General features: G+C 26.7%; 1 protein-coding gene across 1 annotated transcript; it reads right to left on the reverse strand.

The window, feature by feature from the left end:
• Positions 1–4,666: 4,666 nt before the first annotated feature.
• Positions 4,667–18,340, reverse strand: LOC135926623 (arginine--tRNA ligase, cytoplasmic-like). Its single transcript, XM_065462550.1, has 14 exons — positions 18,229–18,340; positions 18,028–18,177; positions 17,709–17,903; positions 14,281–14,576; positions 13,310–13,493; positions 12,314–12,443; positions 11,050–11,154; positions 8,641–8,761; positions 8,112–8,169; positions 7,656–7,759; positions 7,145–7,250; positions 6,806–6,978; positions 5,779–6,059; positions 4,667–4,928 (listed from the first exon to the last, which is right to left on the reverse strand). Exons 1-14 carry the CDS (start codon positions 18,274–18,276, stop codon positions 4,819–4,821), a joined length of 2,061 nt encoding a protein of 686 aa, XP_065318622.1. The 5' UTR covers positions 18,277–18,340; the 3' UTR covers positions 4,667–4,818.
• Positions 18,341–19,286: the final 946 nt, after the last annotated feature.

Raw genomic sequence — 19,286 nt, forward strand, 5'->3', positions numbered from 1 at the left:
ACACAAAAAAATAATAACATTCATTAACCAATATTGGATTCTAGTTAGCTTACTTATAAATTCTTTTTTTCTTAAAAATTATTAACTAATAAAACTCTCGCGAAGAAAACCGCGTGAAGAAAAATTTTCAAAAATACTTATATAAAATTTTCAAAATTATGCAATAAAACCTTCAAAAATGGCCACCTCGTTATAATTAACTTTTTTAAAAAAATAAATAATTAATAGAGTGTAATTTAATTATGTTCAAAAGTATTTTTTTATTTATTCAGTATTTTGCTTTAGAGATTCAATATAATCAGGAACTTAAAAGAGGGGATTGGATGATGCAAGATTGTAAGGTGGAATACAAAAATTTATGTAAATAATTCTTTTTTATAATTTATTTTAGATTTCCTCATTGATTTTTATATTATTACTGACTTTTTTTTTCGTTTTCACTATCCCCCTTTTTTTTATTGTGGCCAGCAATTCGATCCAAAGAAAGTGATAAATTTTGTAGAGCAATAAAAAATATATGTACTGGTAAATGGATGGTCTAAATAAAAACCTGAATAAAGAATTACAACAAGAAAAACGATGTTCAGAATAGTAACTTAAGGAAAGGTTCAATGATTACACAATCCAACTAGGTTTTAGTAGATTAGTTTTAAACCCAATGGGTCGAAATTGAAAACAAAACATTTAATATAAATAGATAGTATAAACATTTTATATGCATTTTACTAACTTAATATAATTGAAGTTCTGAAAGAAGTGAACCCTTTTAAGTTTATATAAACATAAATATTGTTGAAAAATAAATTGAACCTGATTATGATGGGAAAATATTTTATAAAAAAAATGTTTACGTATTTTTTCATGGGGGTAGTATATAGATTTAATAAATATGTTGATCAAGAAAATACCTTATATAAATTAATTTGACCTTCCTAATTTTTGTTTAACACAAGCTTATTATTTCAATAATTATATCCTTTTTTCAAACATTCAACTACTATGTATTGTCGTGTCATTATGCTTTGAATCTAGGAAAATAATTTTCTGGAAAAAAATTATCCTGCAAAATAGTTCTCTCGAAAAAATTTCCCCGTTTTTTTAGATCCTATAGGATATTTTAGAAAATTAATAAAATATTACAAAAAATTCTCTATAAATATTTGTCCCCGTAATAGAATTCTACAAATAAAATATTTAAAAGTTTTGAGAAAATCAACAAAATAACAATATTTCCTAGAAAATATATTCCTGAAAAAAATTTCGCAAATCAAATTGTTAATCTAAATTATAAACGAGTAGTTAATGATAAACCTTAAATTTAAGCAAAAAAAATTATTATAAAACAAACTATTAACTATATCATACCCCTAACCTAAATTGCTAGATACCTAATTTCAGTAATATAAGCAAAATATTATCATAATTTAACACTTAATTGTAAAGGTCCAGCCCGGACTTTTCATTTTTTTAAATAATTAAATTTGCCCATATTTTTAAAATAATACCATTTTTTGGCCCTCAAGTCTCTGCTTTAAATAAATCTAAATCTGAAATTTGTTTCCTAATGCATTCCTTAAAAATAATTATGAAATTAATCATTTCCATTTTTAAAATTATTTAATTGAGGATTTTCTCAATTACCATCAAAAATGGTTGACCATACAAACTTTATTTCAATTAGTTGGGAAATAATAAGGATTAGTTCAACATGAATTTACTACTCATTTTCTTAATTCCCACTTATAAAATAGTTATCCCTAAATTTTTCCATCTGAGTATTGTAAAAATAATCTATTGTAATCTTTTCATCGTACACACTCTATCTTAATTTGGTGTCAGATTTTCTTTCCATCAAAATCTATTTGAATTATCGAAGCTAATATATTATAAAAGTATCATATCAGAGTTACCACCAGATTTATATAGTCTCAAATTTTAAAATTGACTTATTTAATCCCTCAAAGTTAAAACTAAAACACTCCTTAAACGTTAGAATACTTAAAGGCTCAGATAAAATATTGAATGTCAACAATTATTTCTTAATCAGATATAAAACAGAATTGCCCAGAAAACGGATATTCAATTTGAAGGATAAATTGCTCAAAAAAATATATGAAACAATATAATAATTTTTTTCTATAGTTTTTAGAAAATAGTCACTATTAGCAATTATCGCGGTTGCTTTCGCGCTTTTTCCCAATACTCATTCAAATTAATAAATTCGTTATATATGATTCGCAAAATAGTTTTCACTAAATTGTCTTAGCGATTTGGTTTCGCAGTCTCTATAAGATTTTCGCTATTATAAATTGACGTAAAAGTTTTACTGTTATATATTAGCTCTAAAGAGATCTCGGTAAAAGTTCTGCTATAAAAAATTCTCTATATGGCCTTCGCTGAATAGCATGCAATGTGGATTAACAAAAGTTTATCAATAAAAATCTCGCGAAAATGTGTTTTATGATAAAAGTTTTGCTATCTTATTGGTAGGAAAACTGTATTGAGTTTGAACAAACAAACCCTCAGAAAATTTTTGAGCAAATCTTTGAGATTTAATTTTTAATTTAAATTGTAAATTCAACTTGAGAGATTTTTTATGTATAGAAATTGCATAAAATTTAATTATGTATAAATTAACTTTTATAAAAAAATATTTAGAATTTTTAGTTAAAATTTGATCGACTTTTTTAAAGAAGATTTTTGTGCAAAATTATTTGAAGGTTAATACAATGAAAATTTTAATAAATAAGTTTAAAATGATCAAGATATCCATTAAAGATCTGCAAATCACGGCCCGTGATTGGCCTGAGCCCTGGTCTATTTTAAAAAATAATCTCGGTTCGGGCTGGGTCAGACCTATAAATTTTTTAAAGATTTCGGGCCGCGCCAGCTGGGTTTAAATTTTAAAATATGATATCACTAAATTTTGTCAAATAAAGTGATATTTTAAAACAAGAAACAAGGCGCTAATATTTTTCATTTGTAAATTATTTTTTTTATAATAAAAGAAAAATATTAAATTTTCTATATTTAAATTAATTCGGGACGGGCGGATAAATAATTTTTTTCCAGGTTAGGCTATTCGGGACAAATAAAAAAAGACTAATATCTATTACCAGGAGCGTAATCAATAACGTTGCATATCATTTCTAGCATTTGACATTTAAATTTTTATCCTTAGGAGTCTTGTGTAACACGTGAGTTCTTAAAGATGGGTCGTAGACCAACGGGCAAAATGAATATAATATTTAAAACACTATATAATTTAGGGCTGTGATCCGGCTGAACCTAGATCTGAAGCATAAATAATTAAACTCAGCAATTCATTTGATTAGTTTTAATTTGAAAATAAAATACTTTTATGACAAAAATTTCTGAGAGATTTAGTATTTCTTCTGAGATATTCAATAAAAAAATTCTGAGAAAATCAAAAATTTTACTTTGAACAATAGTTTTTGATTTTAAAAAAAATATCTGTACAATTCAGTATAAATCCTTAGCAATAAGTATTTTTTTTTAAATCTAAGCAATTAAGTAAAAAAAAATCAGTTTTTATTCAGTGCGAAATAATGTCTTTTTTTAGTATCAGCCCGATCCTATATTTAATTTATAATTAATTATTATTGGTTTAATTTATTTCACGATGACTATCAAGCACTCATTTTTACCAAAACCCAAACGCTAGAACGATGGATGACATATAATAATAATCATCATCTTGATTATTTTTACATTTGGAATGTTTATATAAAACAATTTAGCGCAAAGAATTTAATTCTTGGGAAAAGGAATTTAATCAAAAAGTGGATTATAGATCATTATAATTGAGAAATAAATTGTTAACGACCCAATTATTAAAATGGAGAGAAAACCCAAAATCAACCAACTTGTAACATATAAAAAACCTATACGATATTATATGAAGGATGGTTCAATCGTTTAAGAGATAAATATTAGAAGGCAAATTGAAAAGAATGGAGATGAGGATGATTAGATGGGGTGTGGGATATCTTTGAGAGGTAGAAAAGCTAGCAAGGAGGAATAGAAGTAATCGTAGTGGAGAAAAAATAGATGAAAAGTTATCGATTTGGTATGGAATTACCCTTAACATGTGGAACGTAAGACGAAAGATGACTGGGTAAAGACATGTACCCTGATGGAAGTAGGAGGATCAAGACCTCAAGGAAAGCCTAAGATGATGTGGATAAAGATGATAGCCGCGGATATGTGAAAATGAATATTACAAATATTGCTCAGGGTCAGGACCGTCAAAAATGGAGAAGAAAAATCAAAGGGAAACTGGCTAACTTGGATATCTACTCTTAGGAGAACTAAGAGTACCCCTAACCCTAAAGGGTGGGAGATATGCCCTAATATTAGTATATCTTGAAATCGTCATTAAATGAAGAATAAGTTATATAGCTTCATTGGATCCCAAGGACCTATTGAAAAACCTTCTTAGCCTTAAAACGTTAAGCTTTCAAATCATTAATCCACTAATTCCCTCCAATAATCCATTTATAATTTTAACATTTTTAATACTCTGAACGATTTTCCTAGAATTTTATTTTTAAACCCAGCATAATGTGTGTAAAAAAAGCATCCAAAAAATTGGATGACGAAATATAAATATATTATATATTTTAATCCATTCTAATATAAAGTAAATCTGTTTTGAGATAGGATGATTGATAGTAAAGTGATCATAGACGACTAGTATATATGTCAAATCAATATATATATATTTAAATCATAAGCATCTTCACAATTTTTTTATTAAAATACGCAAACTCAAACACATTTAGAAATAAATATTCATCACATTCTTTCAACCGGAACAATTCCCAGAATTTTAAAGCATAATTCCATGACTAAAGCCGTTATTTCGCAAATCATCAATCTTTCGATGCTAACTTTGACTATATTACCTAAATATTTTATTTTAAATAAAAAATACATGTTTCAATTATATATCCTATATAAAAGTTTTGTGGTCTCTTTTCACGCCAATTGAGAAAAAATTATTAATTATTATTTTTTTATAATAAACTTATAAAAAGATAAAAATCATTTTAAATCTATATCATTAAATTAATTTGCGTGACTTTGTTTTGGAAATAAATAACAAATTTATTATTATATCGGAGAGTATCATTAGAGCCCTCAAATTCATTTATTTAGGTCCGAGCCTGACCTGTTTTAAATTTTAGGGCTGATCATATTTAGCCTTGGGCTCGGCCCCAATTTTAAGGCAGAGTCCCGAATTTAGGCTGGTTTGCAAGGCTCTAGCAACTATAATCTTGGTCAATAAGTTATACGATTACTTTAATTAACCGCATAAGCATCCTGTGTTAAAAACAAAAGCAACTTAAACAAAAACCCAACAGCCAATAAATATATAATTTTTACTTAACCCCATATTTTAGGAGTCAAAAAAATTAAAAACAATTAAAATTAAAGTCCTTCTATTTTTATAAAATTTTAATGACTTTAATCATCATCTTATAATTATTTTTATTTTTTGTCCCCGATTTTATACAAGAATGAGTAAACCAGGATAATGTAGAGATCAAACTATTTATATTATGGATTATATTTGAATTTCTTGACGAGACACTAGGCATCATTTAAAAAAATTGAGAACCATAAATTTCATTATTTTAAGAAAAATATTTATTAATTTCTGAATGAGCTTGGAGCATGAAATAAATAACATGAATGAAATAAAAAATATAAATATTATCCTTTAATCGGTTTCTAAAATAAATAAAAATAAACCAGCTTTATCTTTTTCCACGCAATAACAGTTATCGTAAAACTCTGTAAAGACGCAAGAAACTTCGTAAAGATAATCGCAAAGCGTGTGGATAAGCAAGGTATCTGTGACTTGAAGAATAATCTCTCCTATTCTACATAAAATTTTGGCTAACTTAAGTTCCTTCTCGTGCTCCAGCTTGAACCCACCAAACGTGTTATTCGTGGGAGTAGCATTAGTTTCGAGAGAAAGCATCATTTTTCTTAACGTGTTTCGATCGTGGCCAGCTAGTCTACCGATAGAACTTTCCATTTCGATTAAATAATTATGTGATATTTAAATAATGGGCGTGATCACAAGTGTTAAAAAAACGTGAGGAATTACATTACATTTGTTAGAGATGTTGAAAAAAATATATTAAAAATTAAAATATTAATAATAAATTAAAATAAATTAAAATTATAATAATTATAAAAATATAATATAATTAATTTTATTAAATTTTACATTACATTTGTTAGAGATGTTGAAAAAAAAATATTAATAATAAATTTAAATAAATTAAAATTATAATAATTATAAAAATATAATATAATTAATTTTATTAAATTTTAATATTAATTAAAATAAAATATAATAATTATTATAATAACATTTTATATAACATTAGAATATTTAATGAACTTATTTATTTTACTATTTATTTCGTTATATTTTATTTCATCATTTTGTATTCTAAGGTTGTTATTTTTATATATAATTTTTATTTTAGATGAAAAAGGATCAGTATGTAAAATAAAAATAGATAATGAATTATAGAAATAGAAATAAAGTAAAATATAATATAATATAATATGATTAATATTACCTCTTTTATCAAAAATATAAATGAAAAAATAATTTAAATCATTTGTAACTTACACAATTTATTTTCCAGGGGTTAAAATAATGAAATATAAATTTACAGATGCGCCATTGAGCTTTTCCTTAAAAAATTATTTTCATTACTCTCTTCCCTCTTATCACTATGTCTCTAAATATAATGCTTACCGAATTCTGGTATAGGCATAAAGCAGGTAAGCAGCCGTGTTACCCCGATCATCCAGCATCTTATCAAAAGAAAAAATGTAGTCCTTGGTGCGATTATTCGAAAGATCGGCGTACTTAATACAGCTCAAAGCTACAGCATTTTTTGCGGCTTCGAATTCAGCAGGCGTTAACACCTATACCAAATAGATTAGATTTAAATACCTGGGGAGGGGGCTATTATGTGTGATCTTATAACCTCGTGATAAATAGGGTTGGGAAAATCAAAAATTGCACGCTAAATTTTATTATACTTTACTCATGGTTTTGTCATGCAATATTATAAATAAATATAAATGTAACCTTGTCTCTTCCTTTTTCGATCAATTTAGCTTCAGTTCTCTTCAGACCCTCGGATATAAGATCTAGTAAGCGTATTGTATCGCCAGAACGAGTTTTAAATTTTTTCCTAAATGTTTTTTTATGTATTGTGGTAAAGTATTATTGGTAAAAATAAAGGCTTTGAAAGGTAACGATCAGCGTTACTTTTTAAAAGTAATGTTTATGGCATTGGTTAATAAAAATGATTCTGACTTAAGACCTCTCCATTAATATCAAAATAAATTATAATATTTTCTCTCTTTTGTCAAATCTACCACTTATATCTATATAACCTTTACTTTTACACCACTAATCTTCTCACATTTTATATTTAGGCTATGCCTAGTATGATTTTATTTATTTAGCTTAAAACTATATTTTTTTTTGTATTTTTAACACATTTTTTAACTTATTGGCAATCTTAAAAGATTTTTAAAAAATGACTTCAAAATTATATTGAACTCCGTTTTAATTCTAAAATATTTAAAATTACTTATCCTCTCCTAAAACAACACCAAAGGCAGCGTGCTCCAATTTAACGTTAGACGCCCAACCTAATTCTTTACAGGCTCCAAAAAGGGCATTAAAATGTAACGACTTTTTGTTATATTTATAAAATAAACAGTAATAATTTATTTTAAAAAAATTATAGTTTTTACAAAATAAAAAAAATAATGGTGGCATTCTTTTATTTTCTTTCTAAGGGAATCATGATTTCTTTCTTCCTTTCATTCCTTCTCGCTTTATTTATCTTCTCTCCTATTTTCTTGCTTAAAACAATCCAATTTTCTTTCCAGCAAGAAGTATAGAAAAATAAGTCGATTTAAAATTAAATTTAAATACATTGCAATTTTTTTTCTTATAATCTAGTTTATAACTATGAATGCTAATATTTTATTATACATTTTTATAATAACAATAAAAAGAACATCCATTTTAAAATAAAAACCTGCCCACTATCGACCACATAAATCAATCGTTGTCCTTTTTCCTCTTGTATACGATGTCTTAAATTTAAGTAATATTATCAACAATTGAAGGGAATGTGAATTAATTTAAGTAATAAGGCCGTGTAGGTCGACTTATTACTAAATAGGCGGTTATTTATTATCGACTAGATCAAAAAATATCTAAACAAAACATAAAAAACAAAAAAAAATAAAATAAAATACGACAAATAACAATGCCATCAAATACTTAAAACAAACCAAAATAGGTTGTCCTAAAAGCTATTTATCCTACCAAAAAGCAATTAAGTATTTAAATTATGTTGTTCCAGGAGAGAACCTCAATGAGTGATTTTTTTAGAACGAGATTTACAAGGTTACGATTTTATATGTATTATTTAAAAACTATAAATCCAAAAATCGTCTAAACTTTCCTAATATGGTATACGGCTTATAAATTTTCACAAGAAATTAATAGTACGTTTACTTGGAATATAACAATTTTTTTCTCGCCTTACAAAATTGACTAACCTTATAGAAGCCAGATCAGATGTATCGTAAGTAAAACCGCCATCAGATTTCTGCAAAATTAAAGGCACGTCATGGTTCTTAACAAACATTACTAATCTTCCATCCTCATTCACCAATTTGTCTATTTATTTATATTATTCAAAAAATAGTCATATAAATCTATTAAATTAACGGTATATTTTTGAACATCGTATCTTAACTAGACCTGTGCGGCGCCGGCTCACGACGGCGCCGCTGGCAATTTTATTCACCCCAAAACAGCCGCCGATTGAGATCATCGGCGTGAGCCGGCTCGTTGCCAATTTTTTAATGGCGGCGGCGAGGCGTGTATAATTTTTAGAATGCTGGTTAATTATATTTATATATTAAATTATTATTATATAAATTTGAATATTAACATTAATAAAATTAACATATGGTATTCTATTGCTATATATAATAGAATAATGTATATCATTTACATTTATTCCTACATCATATTTCAATTTCCACAAACAATACATATTAATTATTTTTATATACTTGCACGTTTTAAACCACCCTATATACCATGAAATAACAACTCTCTCTACTAATCATAAATCGAGTTATGTCTGGAGGTACTTTGGAAATCTTATTTTGAAGAATGAAATTAAGAAAAGCACAATAATGCCTGTTTATATTTATTGTGAACCTAGCTTAAAATTGGGGAAAATAGATGAGGAAGATTCGGATAAACATAATCCATTTTATTGATATTCTCATTAAAAAAATTAGAGAAATAATTTCAGCCCTCAGATATCGTGTAGCTGATTTGGAATGTGAAATTGAGGAAGAGCATCCTAAATGTCTGCATCAATTTATGAGACAGGTCATATCTTGAATATTGATGATTCTGATTCACCCTTTGGTGACCATTTTGATATGTCTGATCGGATAATAGAAATAGCATTGCACCAACCAGTCTAATTAATACAAAAACTTTAAAACTAAATTGCCCTACCTGCTGGCACAACATATTAATTATGCTAGAAAGTATTCGCAGTATAAACAAAATTCCTATAAATAATGTTCTAAATAAATTAGGAAAACAATCTTTAAAACTCTTTAATAATGAATGGGATATGATTTATGAGATTTATGCAGTATTGAATCCCCGAGAGTCGGTGGAATTTCTTTCCTCCCAAAACAGATCGACAATAAACTAGGGTTATTATTTAAACCCTACAAAGCAATAGATCTGACTGCTTGCTTAAAAGTGAATATGAAAAAAAGCTTGACCATAGGTTTCCTATTACTGATTTCAAGTTATTTTATATTTTTATTAATAAAATTATATTTTAAACATTAGATCTTAGCGACTCTATTTGATCCCAGATTTCAAAATCTTAAAATTGTTTCAAAATACTTAAATTCGAATTTTATGACATCGTTGTAATTTTTAATTATACATCTAAAACTTTTAGAGCATGATAGAAATGCACAGAATGAGATTCAAGTTGAAGAATGGGCAAGCATAGTTCTTATATAGATAAAATAGCTGGTAAACATTCCCTTCCAAGCAACGATTATAACAACATTAATAATCTAGAACAAGAATGTCATATTTTTCTTAGCCAACATAATATCCCAGAAGAGGATGTACATTAACCTTTTGGAAGAAAAGCGACGGGAACTTCCTAGTCTTGCTAATTTAGCTAGAAAGGTTCTTTGTATACCTGCAACCAGTACGCCCAGCGAAAGAATTTTTTCCATTGCTAGATTAATACTCAATGCAAAAAGGACTTCTTTATGTCCCACGAATCTTGATAAAATACTATTTATTCATGACAATTATAATTTTGCTGAGTCTGAATTCTGATTTATTATATTTTGCTTGCATTGTAAATTTATATAGTAATTTGTTATAATAAAAATCAATAGAATATTACTAATATGTGTTGTTTATGTAACTCTGATATGAGTAAAAAATGCAATTCTATAGTCTTTTTCTGAGAATGAGAAAATAATTTAAATTGGAGTGAGACAGGAAATAATTTCAGATGTTTTAGAAAAGAGCGCCCAAATAAATTTAAAAAAATTTAATAATTTGATTTATAAATTAAAAAATTTTTTAAATAAATATCGCGCCGCTAAACGCCGATGAAAAAATAAAAAAATAACGCCGCTGTCGATTGAGACATCGGCGCACAGTTCTAATCTTAACATCGCAAATGAGTAAGATATAGATAACTAAGTTTAACTATAGGATAGAGGAAAGTAATAGGATCAAAATAAACTGATATCTCTGCATCTCCCCTCCTAGATCAGAAGAGGTAAATATATTAATGATTTTAAAATTATTTATTAGCATCTTTTCTTTAAAATTTTGTTTCATAGATTATAATTTTTAAAAAAACAAAAATTAGCTTTGTTAAATTTCATACGCACTTTGAGATTGTAACTCCAAGATCATTCCTTTCATCATGTCTTGATAAAAAGATTCTCCTCGGTAAACCAATTTAATATCCAACAAATCGTATATGGCTTGAAATTCTAAAATATTACGATATTTAAAAAAAATTTGAATTCAAATTATTATCATTCAAATTTAATTAAAAACATTATTTAGCTAATTATTTATATAATACAATATAATTAATATTTGTATATATATTTATATACATATAAAAAAACATTTTAAAAAAATAAATAAATATAGTATTGGAGGATATGTTTGTGACGGTGTTAAAAAAAAAATATATTGTGGTTAGGAAGGATAATCTTGTGGGGAGAGACTGCTTATGAAGCTAATATAATTAGCCTTGTGTATTGCGATGGAGAGCCTTTGCCTTAAGAAGAAGCCCTCGCGGGGTTCACCGGTTAGTTGACGAATGTGGGAGCCGAGTTCCTTGAAAAAGGATAAGGCACATTCCCCAAAAGTAGTAAGGGTAGTGGAAATAATGGGGATGAAAATATATTCTTGAGAGATTTCGGAATATTTCGCTATTTTGAGTGTCTCCTTTTTCTCGAGTATATTGACTGTTTGATTTGATGGAGCGAGTGGATCAATACAAGAATAGTCCCAGACCAGGAATTGACCGCGCTTCCAAGGAATTTGCGAAATACCGTCAGGCCGTTTCCCATCAGATCTGAAAAGACCGGATGGTTCAAGAGTGGAGGGGATTTGAGCAGATCTAAGAGCTCTAAGAATGATCGAATTGCATAGATTATGTCTTACAATTCGACCTTTACATGAGCGACAATGAAGACTATGTCTTCCATTGCCCAAAACTGCGGAGCCGCAACCTGAACATATGTGGGGTTGGGTAATAAGGCAATTTAAACGGATACCGATTGCATGTTTGCTTGGTAAACATTTTTTAACTAAATTTCTATAGAATGACAATGTCTATTAAAGGTGATTATGTTAAATCAAGTCATATTTAACTAAAGGTAAGATACTCAGATGATTTTAAACTTTAAAAGTATTATTTAAATAAAAGGAAATTTTAAACAAATCCAGTATGTAATCAACAAATTCGAAGAAATAAATTTGACATATAATATAGCGCGCGTCATGAGTAAATGATTCAAAGTGAAATGATAAAATAATAATATGAAAATAATCCAATAGTTTGGAAATACACAATAATAATGCATTTTTATAACCAATTGCAAACACCCTATTAACTTTAAATATCTAATATGAAACCTCTAATGGATTCGTCACAAATCAACTTCCAGGCGGCCATTATATTGTCTTCTCTGCCTTGAAGTTTGACAACATTCTCGTATGCACGCTTTTTAAATTCTGGATCATTGTCAAACCTTACCTTAGATTCCTTTTTTTGATTAGGAGATATAAATTTTTTTAAATAGAACTCGCCTTGGCTGTTAAATGTGCCGATAGAAATCACAAACACATGAGTAATTTAAAAATACCAGAATTTCGAAAATAAACAAGGCAGTGATTGGATAATTTTTAAATTATTTTATTGGAAACACATGTTCGTTCATATTCGATAATTTTTGGTAAATTAATTACTTTTTACACGTCATTTTTTATTGTTAGAATATTTTTTTAGATTATAAAAAGAAAAGTTTAAAAAAAATTAAGCATATTTTTATGTAAGATAAAAAAATATTAAAATTTTTAAAACCAATATAATACATCAGAGACCTTCATCATACCCGACTAATATATTTTCTAACGGGCCTGAGTTTTTGAATAGCATTTTTAATGGACTAGGGCCTAAAAAATTTTAATTTAGCTTATTTAAAAACCATTACTAGTTTAATTAATTTCAGTATTGCAAACAAATTGTTTTCCTAAATACACTGAAACATTGTTTATTTTCATTGAATACAATAAATTAAAATTTTGGATATGGGATTGGCAAAATTTTTGAAACTTATTGGCTTAGAAATTTTTTTTAATATTAAATATGGGCCAGGTAATCAAGTCCCATGAAGGTTTCTGTAATACATATGCTTGGCAGAATAGTTAAAATTGATGAAATCGATGTTTCACACATCGTATCTAGTATGGGAGAGGATGCCAGAATCAAAATCTCGATGTTGGTGGGTTGTCGGTTGCACATGTCAGAAAACCAAACGAGCATATTTATGGATTGCACAGAAACCAGGAGGTATTGTGGCAAACATTGTTATCTCTCATTATATTAGATAAATAATTTTTTTCTAAAACCTTGTAAAAACATTGCAAATCACCGATCGAAGGCGAAATTTTAAGGTAATCCGGAAATTTCTCTTGTAAGTGAGCAATGAGCATGCCAAATTGAGTGCCCCAATCGCCGACATGATTAAGCCTTAGTACGTCGAAGCCTAGGTATTCTAAAAGACGGCACAAACTGTCACCTATAATCGTGGATCTGAGAAATTAATTTAGAAAAGACAAATGAAAATATATGGGAAACCAATTTCCTTTTTAATTAAAATCTTATTGTTTAAAATATTAAAAAAAATATAACACTTTAATCCTTGAGTGGTTTACTGGGTATAGCAAAGCAACACCTCAGAAATTTTTAAATGTTAATGTAAAAAAACTTTATATTATATGCAAAGTTTTATACATATTTTATTAAAAGATTTTTAAATATATATTATTTGTAAACAAGGTTTTTTTATATGAATATTTAAATATTATAATTAAGTAAAATTTTGGTATTTTAACAGTTCTTTATAGTTAAAAATAGAAATATATTATTTAAGATAATATTGCTTTGCTTTCTGGCACTTCTTTTACAAAATTTTTATAAAATTCTTATTTATTGGTTAATTCAATTAAATATCTAAAATATCAAAGCTTAATAGATATAAATTTGAGTGAAATATAATTTAAAATGAGAGTGAGCTATGCCCAAATCATCCACTCACTTTATTATTTATAACTAAGGGTTATAAAATCCAAGATATTATTCCAATAAGATCGTAAATAAAAAAAAAACAGTTTGAAAAATTCTTCACATTTTTCTTCAAAGAACAGAGATTTTTGATCCAATTTTACCTAAAAATGCCAAAATCTTTTGTAATTTTCAGGCATAAAAATCTTTCAAAATGGAATCAAAATTTAAGTAAAATAAAATATTATTCTATTAATAGCTTATTAACTAATATTATTATTATATTTAATCAAAACAGAACCAAAATATAATTTACCTTAAATGTCCAACATGCATTTCTTTGGCTAAATTGGGTGAAGATAAATCAACTATAACTTTATATTTTGGGCCAGGGTTAGGTGGTAATATGCTGCCTTCTTTCAAAAAATTTGTCAAAATATCAATTATAGGAGTTTTAGCGAGAGTTATGTTTATGAAGGCAGGAGGAGCTATGGTTAATAAATCAATCATATAATTCTTTTGAGCTTGTAATAAATTTCGAGTGAGTTGTTCAGCTATCATTTTAGGATCTGATATTTTTTTCTTCTTCATATTTTGTTTAGACTTCATTACCTAATTTTATACGGGAATAAATATCGAAAGATATGAGTAAAAATAAACCAGATAGAATAAATATTTGATTTACACTTTTATACTAAATTTTATAAAATCTATAAAAGACAATTAAATTTGCCAGCTACATTGCATATTCACATATATATAATTAATTATTTCGCACAAATGGGTTGGCAAAAAATATATACACAAATTTTTTATTTAAAAAAGAATTCATTTATATTATATATTAGAGATCTGCAAAGTCTAACTTAACCCATTTTGCCCTTTAAGAATTTTCGCAAAGGTTTCCCAGCCCGGCCTATTAAATTTTTGAAAGGCCTGTAATATTTTTTAAAATTAGCCCAGCCTGCTTATTAACATTTAAAAAGTCTGCACTATCCTGTTCATAGATCTGTGCGCTGGAAAACCGGCGATATGATTAATCATGTAGAAAACGTCGCCACTTTTAAAAATCACGCCAAAGCTATCCAGTGCATAATTTTTTTTAAAAATATTTTATAAATTTTTAATTAGAATAATTGGTCAATCAATAATGTTGTAATTGTATAATGACATCAGAGTAAATGCCTGAATAAAATAGATCGAACATCGGGTATGCTCAATGATTGTTTGTGCTTTCCTGGTTCATTTTATTTTCATCATCATTTTTATTTAAATTAGCATGTTTAGGAATTCCTAGCTGATTATCATTAGCTTTATAGAATCTATTAATATATGGATATCTTATATGGTCATTTAATTTATTACTCTTATTGTAAATATTGTTTTATATAAATATATTTCGATTTGTATGTTGATTATCGCATAAAAGCCATGGCCAAATTTTTTTAAAGATCTTTTCAAGATAATTTAAGTTAAATTCCCCCAAATTCTTTAATCGATTGAGAATATTAATATCCGAACATTTCTCTATAAATAAATAACAGTCACATCATCATTTGATCATACATAGGGTGTAAATAAACAAATTCTTGTCAGGTGTACTGCTTTCGTGTTTTTCTTGTTTAGTTTTACATAATTCTTTAATTTGTTAGCGATTTTTTAAGGACTCCATCAAGAATAAATTTTTTAAACCTTCCGATGAAAATGTTCCATTCGGTCTATTATTTTCATAGCCGTTTCTTCATTTAAGGTGTTTAATAAATGAAGTTTTTTATTTTATCATTATTGATTTAAATGATATGGATAAATTCCAATTATCCATGTCCAATCTAATGTTAACTGACGGAATAATTTTAAAATGTTTCACCTGTTCAACCTTAATGATGTTGTAGTGCCTATTAAAAATTTTCTTTGCCCACCATGTTCAATTAAAACTAAATGTAAACCTGGCATAACATAGTACATTCATTATGCTTGGAAGGCATTATTATCTCAAATTCAAACTATCAATCGGATCTCATAGAGGAATTCTAAATTTTACTTTCGAAATTTAAAGAAACAGTTGAATTCATATCTTTATAAAATGGGCCTATATTAAACTTGACATTACTTTTCAGAAGTGAAATAGAAAGGCACTAAATAGAAACGATAAAGATAATTCGGAAATTATTTCACTTAAGTAAAATATGTTTAAAAAGCTTGCATTACAATTTCCTGTTTGTGATTTGCAAGTTTTATTATTTTATAAGTATTTTTATTTACTTTTTATTTCAAAAATTTTCTAGCTGTTGGCTTTTCTTCTAGAACCAATCTCAAAAATTAATTTTGTCAAAATGTATAAAGAGCAAATTGTAAATCATCAGAATATATTATTAAATATCTTCATAGAGTATAATAATATTCAATTAGTAGATATAGAGATTCAACCCTTAAAATACAAAGGAATAAGCATATTGTAATTTATTTTCAAATACTATTAATCAAAATAGAAATATTAGGTAAAAATTCAAAAAAATATATCAAAATTTTAATGCCCGTCTGGGAGGCTCTGCCTGATTCAGCTCAATTTGGCTCATTATAATTTTTTTTTAAATTTACCCAGCCAGGCTTGCAAGTTGAGCTAATCAGATAGTCCAGGCTTTTCTGATCTCTAATAATATATTATACTTTCTAACATTACCACTTATGGTTCAGTTATGGGTAAAAATCAAGGATGTGAACCCTTCGAAAAAAACAAGGTCCAGGTTTGGTTCAGAGATAAAAAATTTTAAAAAGGGTTTAGGTTAAGAGTTCGGAGGGCAGAAAGAAATATTGACTCTTAATAAAACAACACAATTTTTTTTCATTTATTTTTATTTTTATTTTACTCCATATAAAACATAATTTACTTGCAAAAAATGTATGAATTACTTTATATTTTAATTTTAAATGTTTTATTCAATCAACCAATCAAAACATCTTCCAAAATATCTTTAAGATTTTCATATAAATCTGAATTTAAAAATTGAGTATTTACAAAAATTAGATTTTATCTTACTTTCTAAATTGATATAAAAACAAGATAAAGATTTTATTAGGTTATTAATTATCAGTAAAAATAAAATTTATACAAAGAGGCAAAGTCAAAATTTTGAAAAATGCAAAGAAAGTAAAAAATAATTACACAAAAAATAACTTTTAATTTATTTTTCGTGAATTTTTTTTTATCAGTCAAAAATAATTTTTTAATATTTTTTTTGATACTTTAAACCCTCTACTTTAAAAAGAGTTCAGCAAAAACATGAGAGGTTGGGTTCTGGTTCACATCCCTGAAAAAATCAAAGTCAATACAATTTATTTTATTTTTTCCTAAAACCAACTTCTTGGCAAGGAAGGGAAGTAAAACCACACCTAATAGTGCCCCCCCATAGTAAAATCCCAGATATACCTCTAGGTTAATATTAAATGGTTTAATAAAGTTAGGGTTACATAAATAATATATTTGCAAAAGTGGATATATAGTCTATTTAAAAAATGCATATAGAAATATATTTGCATTGTTTCTATAATATCAAAATCTCCTATCTTATTAAACAATAGAAACGTTTTTATGATAAAATTCTATTATAGTTGTTTTTTGTCTTTCCTTGATAATTTTTAAAATGTCAAATAAAAGGGTTTGCAATATAGCAAAAAAATTATATATATCATCTAAAAATTATATAATAATGTATTTCATATTTAAGTAGATTTAAAAAATGAAACTTTGTAGAGACTCATAGCAGAATTGCATTGGTAATCACCAAAGGTGGACTGGCTGCCACAGTTTTGTATACTAGCTTCTAATGATTCTTCAATATTGGGGTATGCATCATGTATTGCTCTTGTAAAAAATTGTTGCAATACAAATAATATACTTGGTGTATATTTATGCCTCTCTTTGTGAGCTTCATCTAAACTCTCCAAATATTGAATAAAAGTAATAAATATTATAAATAATGAATGTGTTATTTGTTAATTATATATAAATAGTAATCAAATGGTAATATTAATTTTAAAAAAACTTAAATTAATCTGATTTTACTTTCTTTAAATGATGTAATTGATATTTTAACTTCAAGTTCTCATTATGTATTTTGGAAGTATCTTCACGTTGGCGTAATTCATCATTCACTACTTGATCTAAGGCCTTTAATTCTTTAATTTCTTTATTAAAACGATCTAATTGTTTCTCCTATACATATATCTCTATTTAGAATCATATTTATTTTATGGTATAATATACAGCGTTATTGCATAGCTCATAAAACTCTTGTATCTTGTCGATATTCATTCTTGCTGATAAAGGATTCGAAAACTTAGTTAAAATGTAAACCTGTTGAATACCTCAAAAACAGGCTTTCCATGTCAATCATTATCAGTGCTTAAACATTTTTGTTTTATATTTTTGTATACAAAGTATATTCATATTACAAAACAGAAATATTAAACTTTATCTAGAATAGTGTTATCAATGGTGAATCGCTAAAAAATTAAAGGGTAGGCTACATGTATTATCAAATTGATGTTAAATATATTGTTTATATTATTATTATTATTTTTATTTAAAATTAATATTGCTTACTCATATATTTGTGTAAACTGAAAATATTTTTAAAAATTATTTTATGTAATATATATCGTATTCATAACAGTGGCATCGCTAGGGAGGGCGCGCAGGGGCTCGAGCCTCCTGAAAAATTTGAATAGCCCCCTGAAGCAAATTTTTTTTTTTTAATGGCTCCTTAATATCCCCTTGAACTAAAAATAGATTTTTTTGATTGCCCACTGAATGATTTCTTTTATAATTCCATTAAGTAATATATAGATAAAATTTTATTATTTAGAAAATAAGACTATTTAAATTTTTATTAAATGTATATTATTTTAATTATTAGATTAGATTAATACATATAAATTATATTTTCACTATGTCAGCTTGCAATCAAATTCTGTATTAAAAATATAATATCAATAACTCACTAAATATTAATTTAGCTTTAACAGTTGAAGTTTAATTGACTTTTATTTTTTAATTATTATTTAACCCTAATTAAATATATATAATCATATATTATTTGAAAATTAACAAATTTAATATTGTAATTAGCCGAGTTCAAAATGACTAATCAACTCAGTGGCGTAGCTAGGAATTTTTCTTAGAGGGGGTCCATACATAAAAAATTCTGGGGCTTCGCCCCCAGACCCCTTTAACGGGCCTTCGGCCCTTTTGCCCGACCTTCGGCCGGGTTTATCTTAAAAATCATAACCACATCTTCGACAATATATAATAAATATATTTTT

This window comes from Gordionus sp. m RMFG-2023, chromosome 3, assembly GCF_954871325.1.
Source record: "Gordionus sp. m RMFG-2023 chromosome 3, tfGorSpeb1-WG-v2, whole genome shotgun sequence".
Classification (NCBI taxonomy): Eukaryota; Metazoa; Nematomorpha; class Gordioida; order Chordodea; family Parachordodidae; genus Gordionus; species Gordionus sp. m RMFG-2023.

Coding starts and splice junctions, on each gene's coding strand:
- LOC135926623 (XM_065462550.1), bottom strand. CDS start 18,276: ATGAATATCGACAAGATACAAGAGTTTTATGAGCTATGCAATAACGCT. Junction 6,979..7,144: donor TCGAAAAAGGAAGAGACAAG/GTTACATTTATA, acceptor TATTTGGTATAG/GTGTTAACGCCTGCTGAATT. Junction 6,060..6,805: donor TATGCCTATACCAGAATTCG/GTAAGCATTATA, acceptor CGAAATGGAAAG/TTCTATCGGTAGACTAGCTG.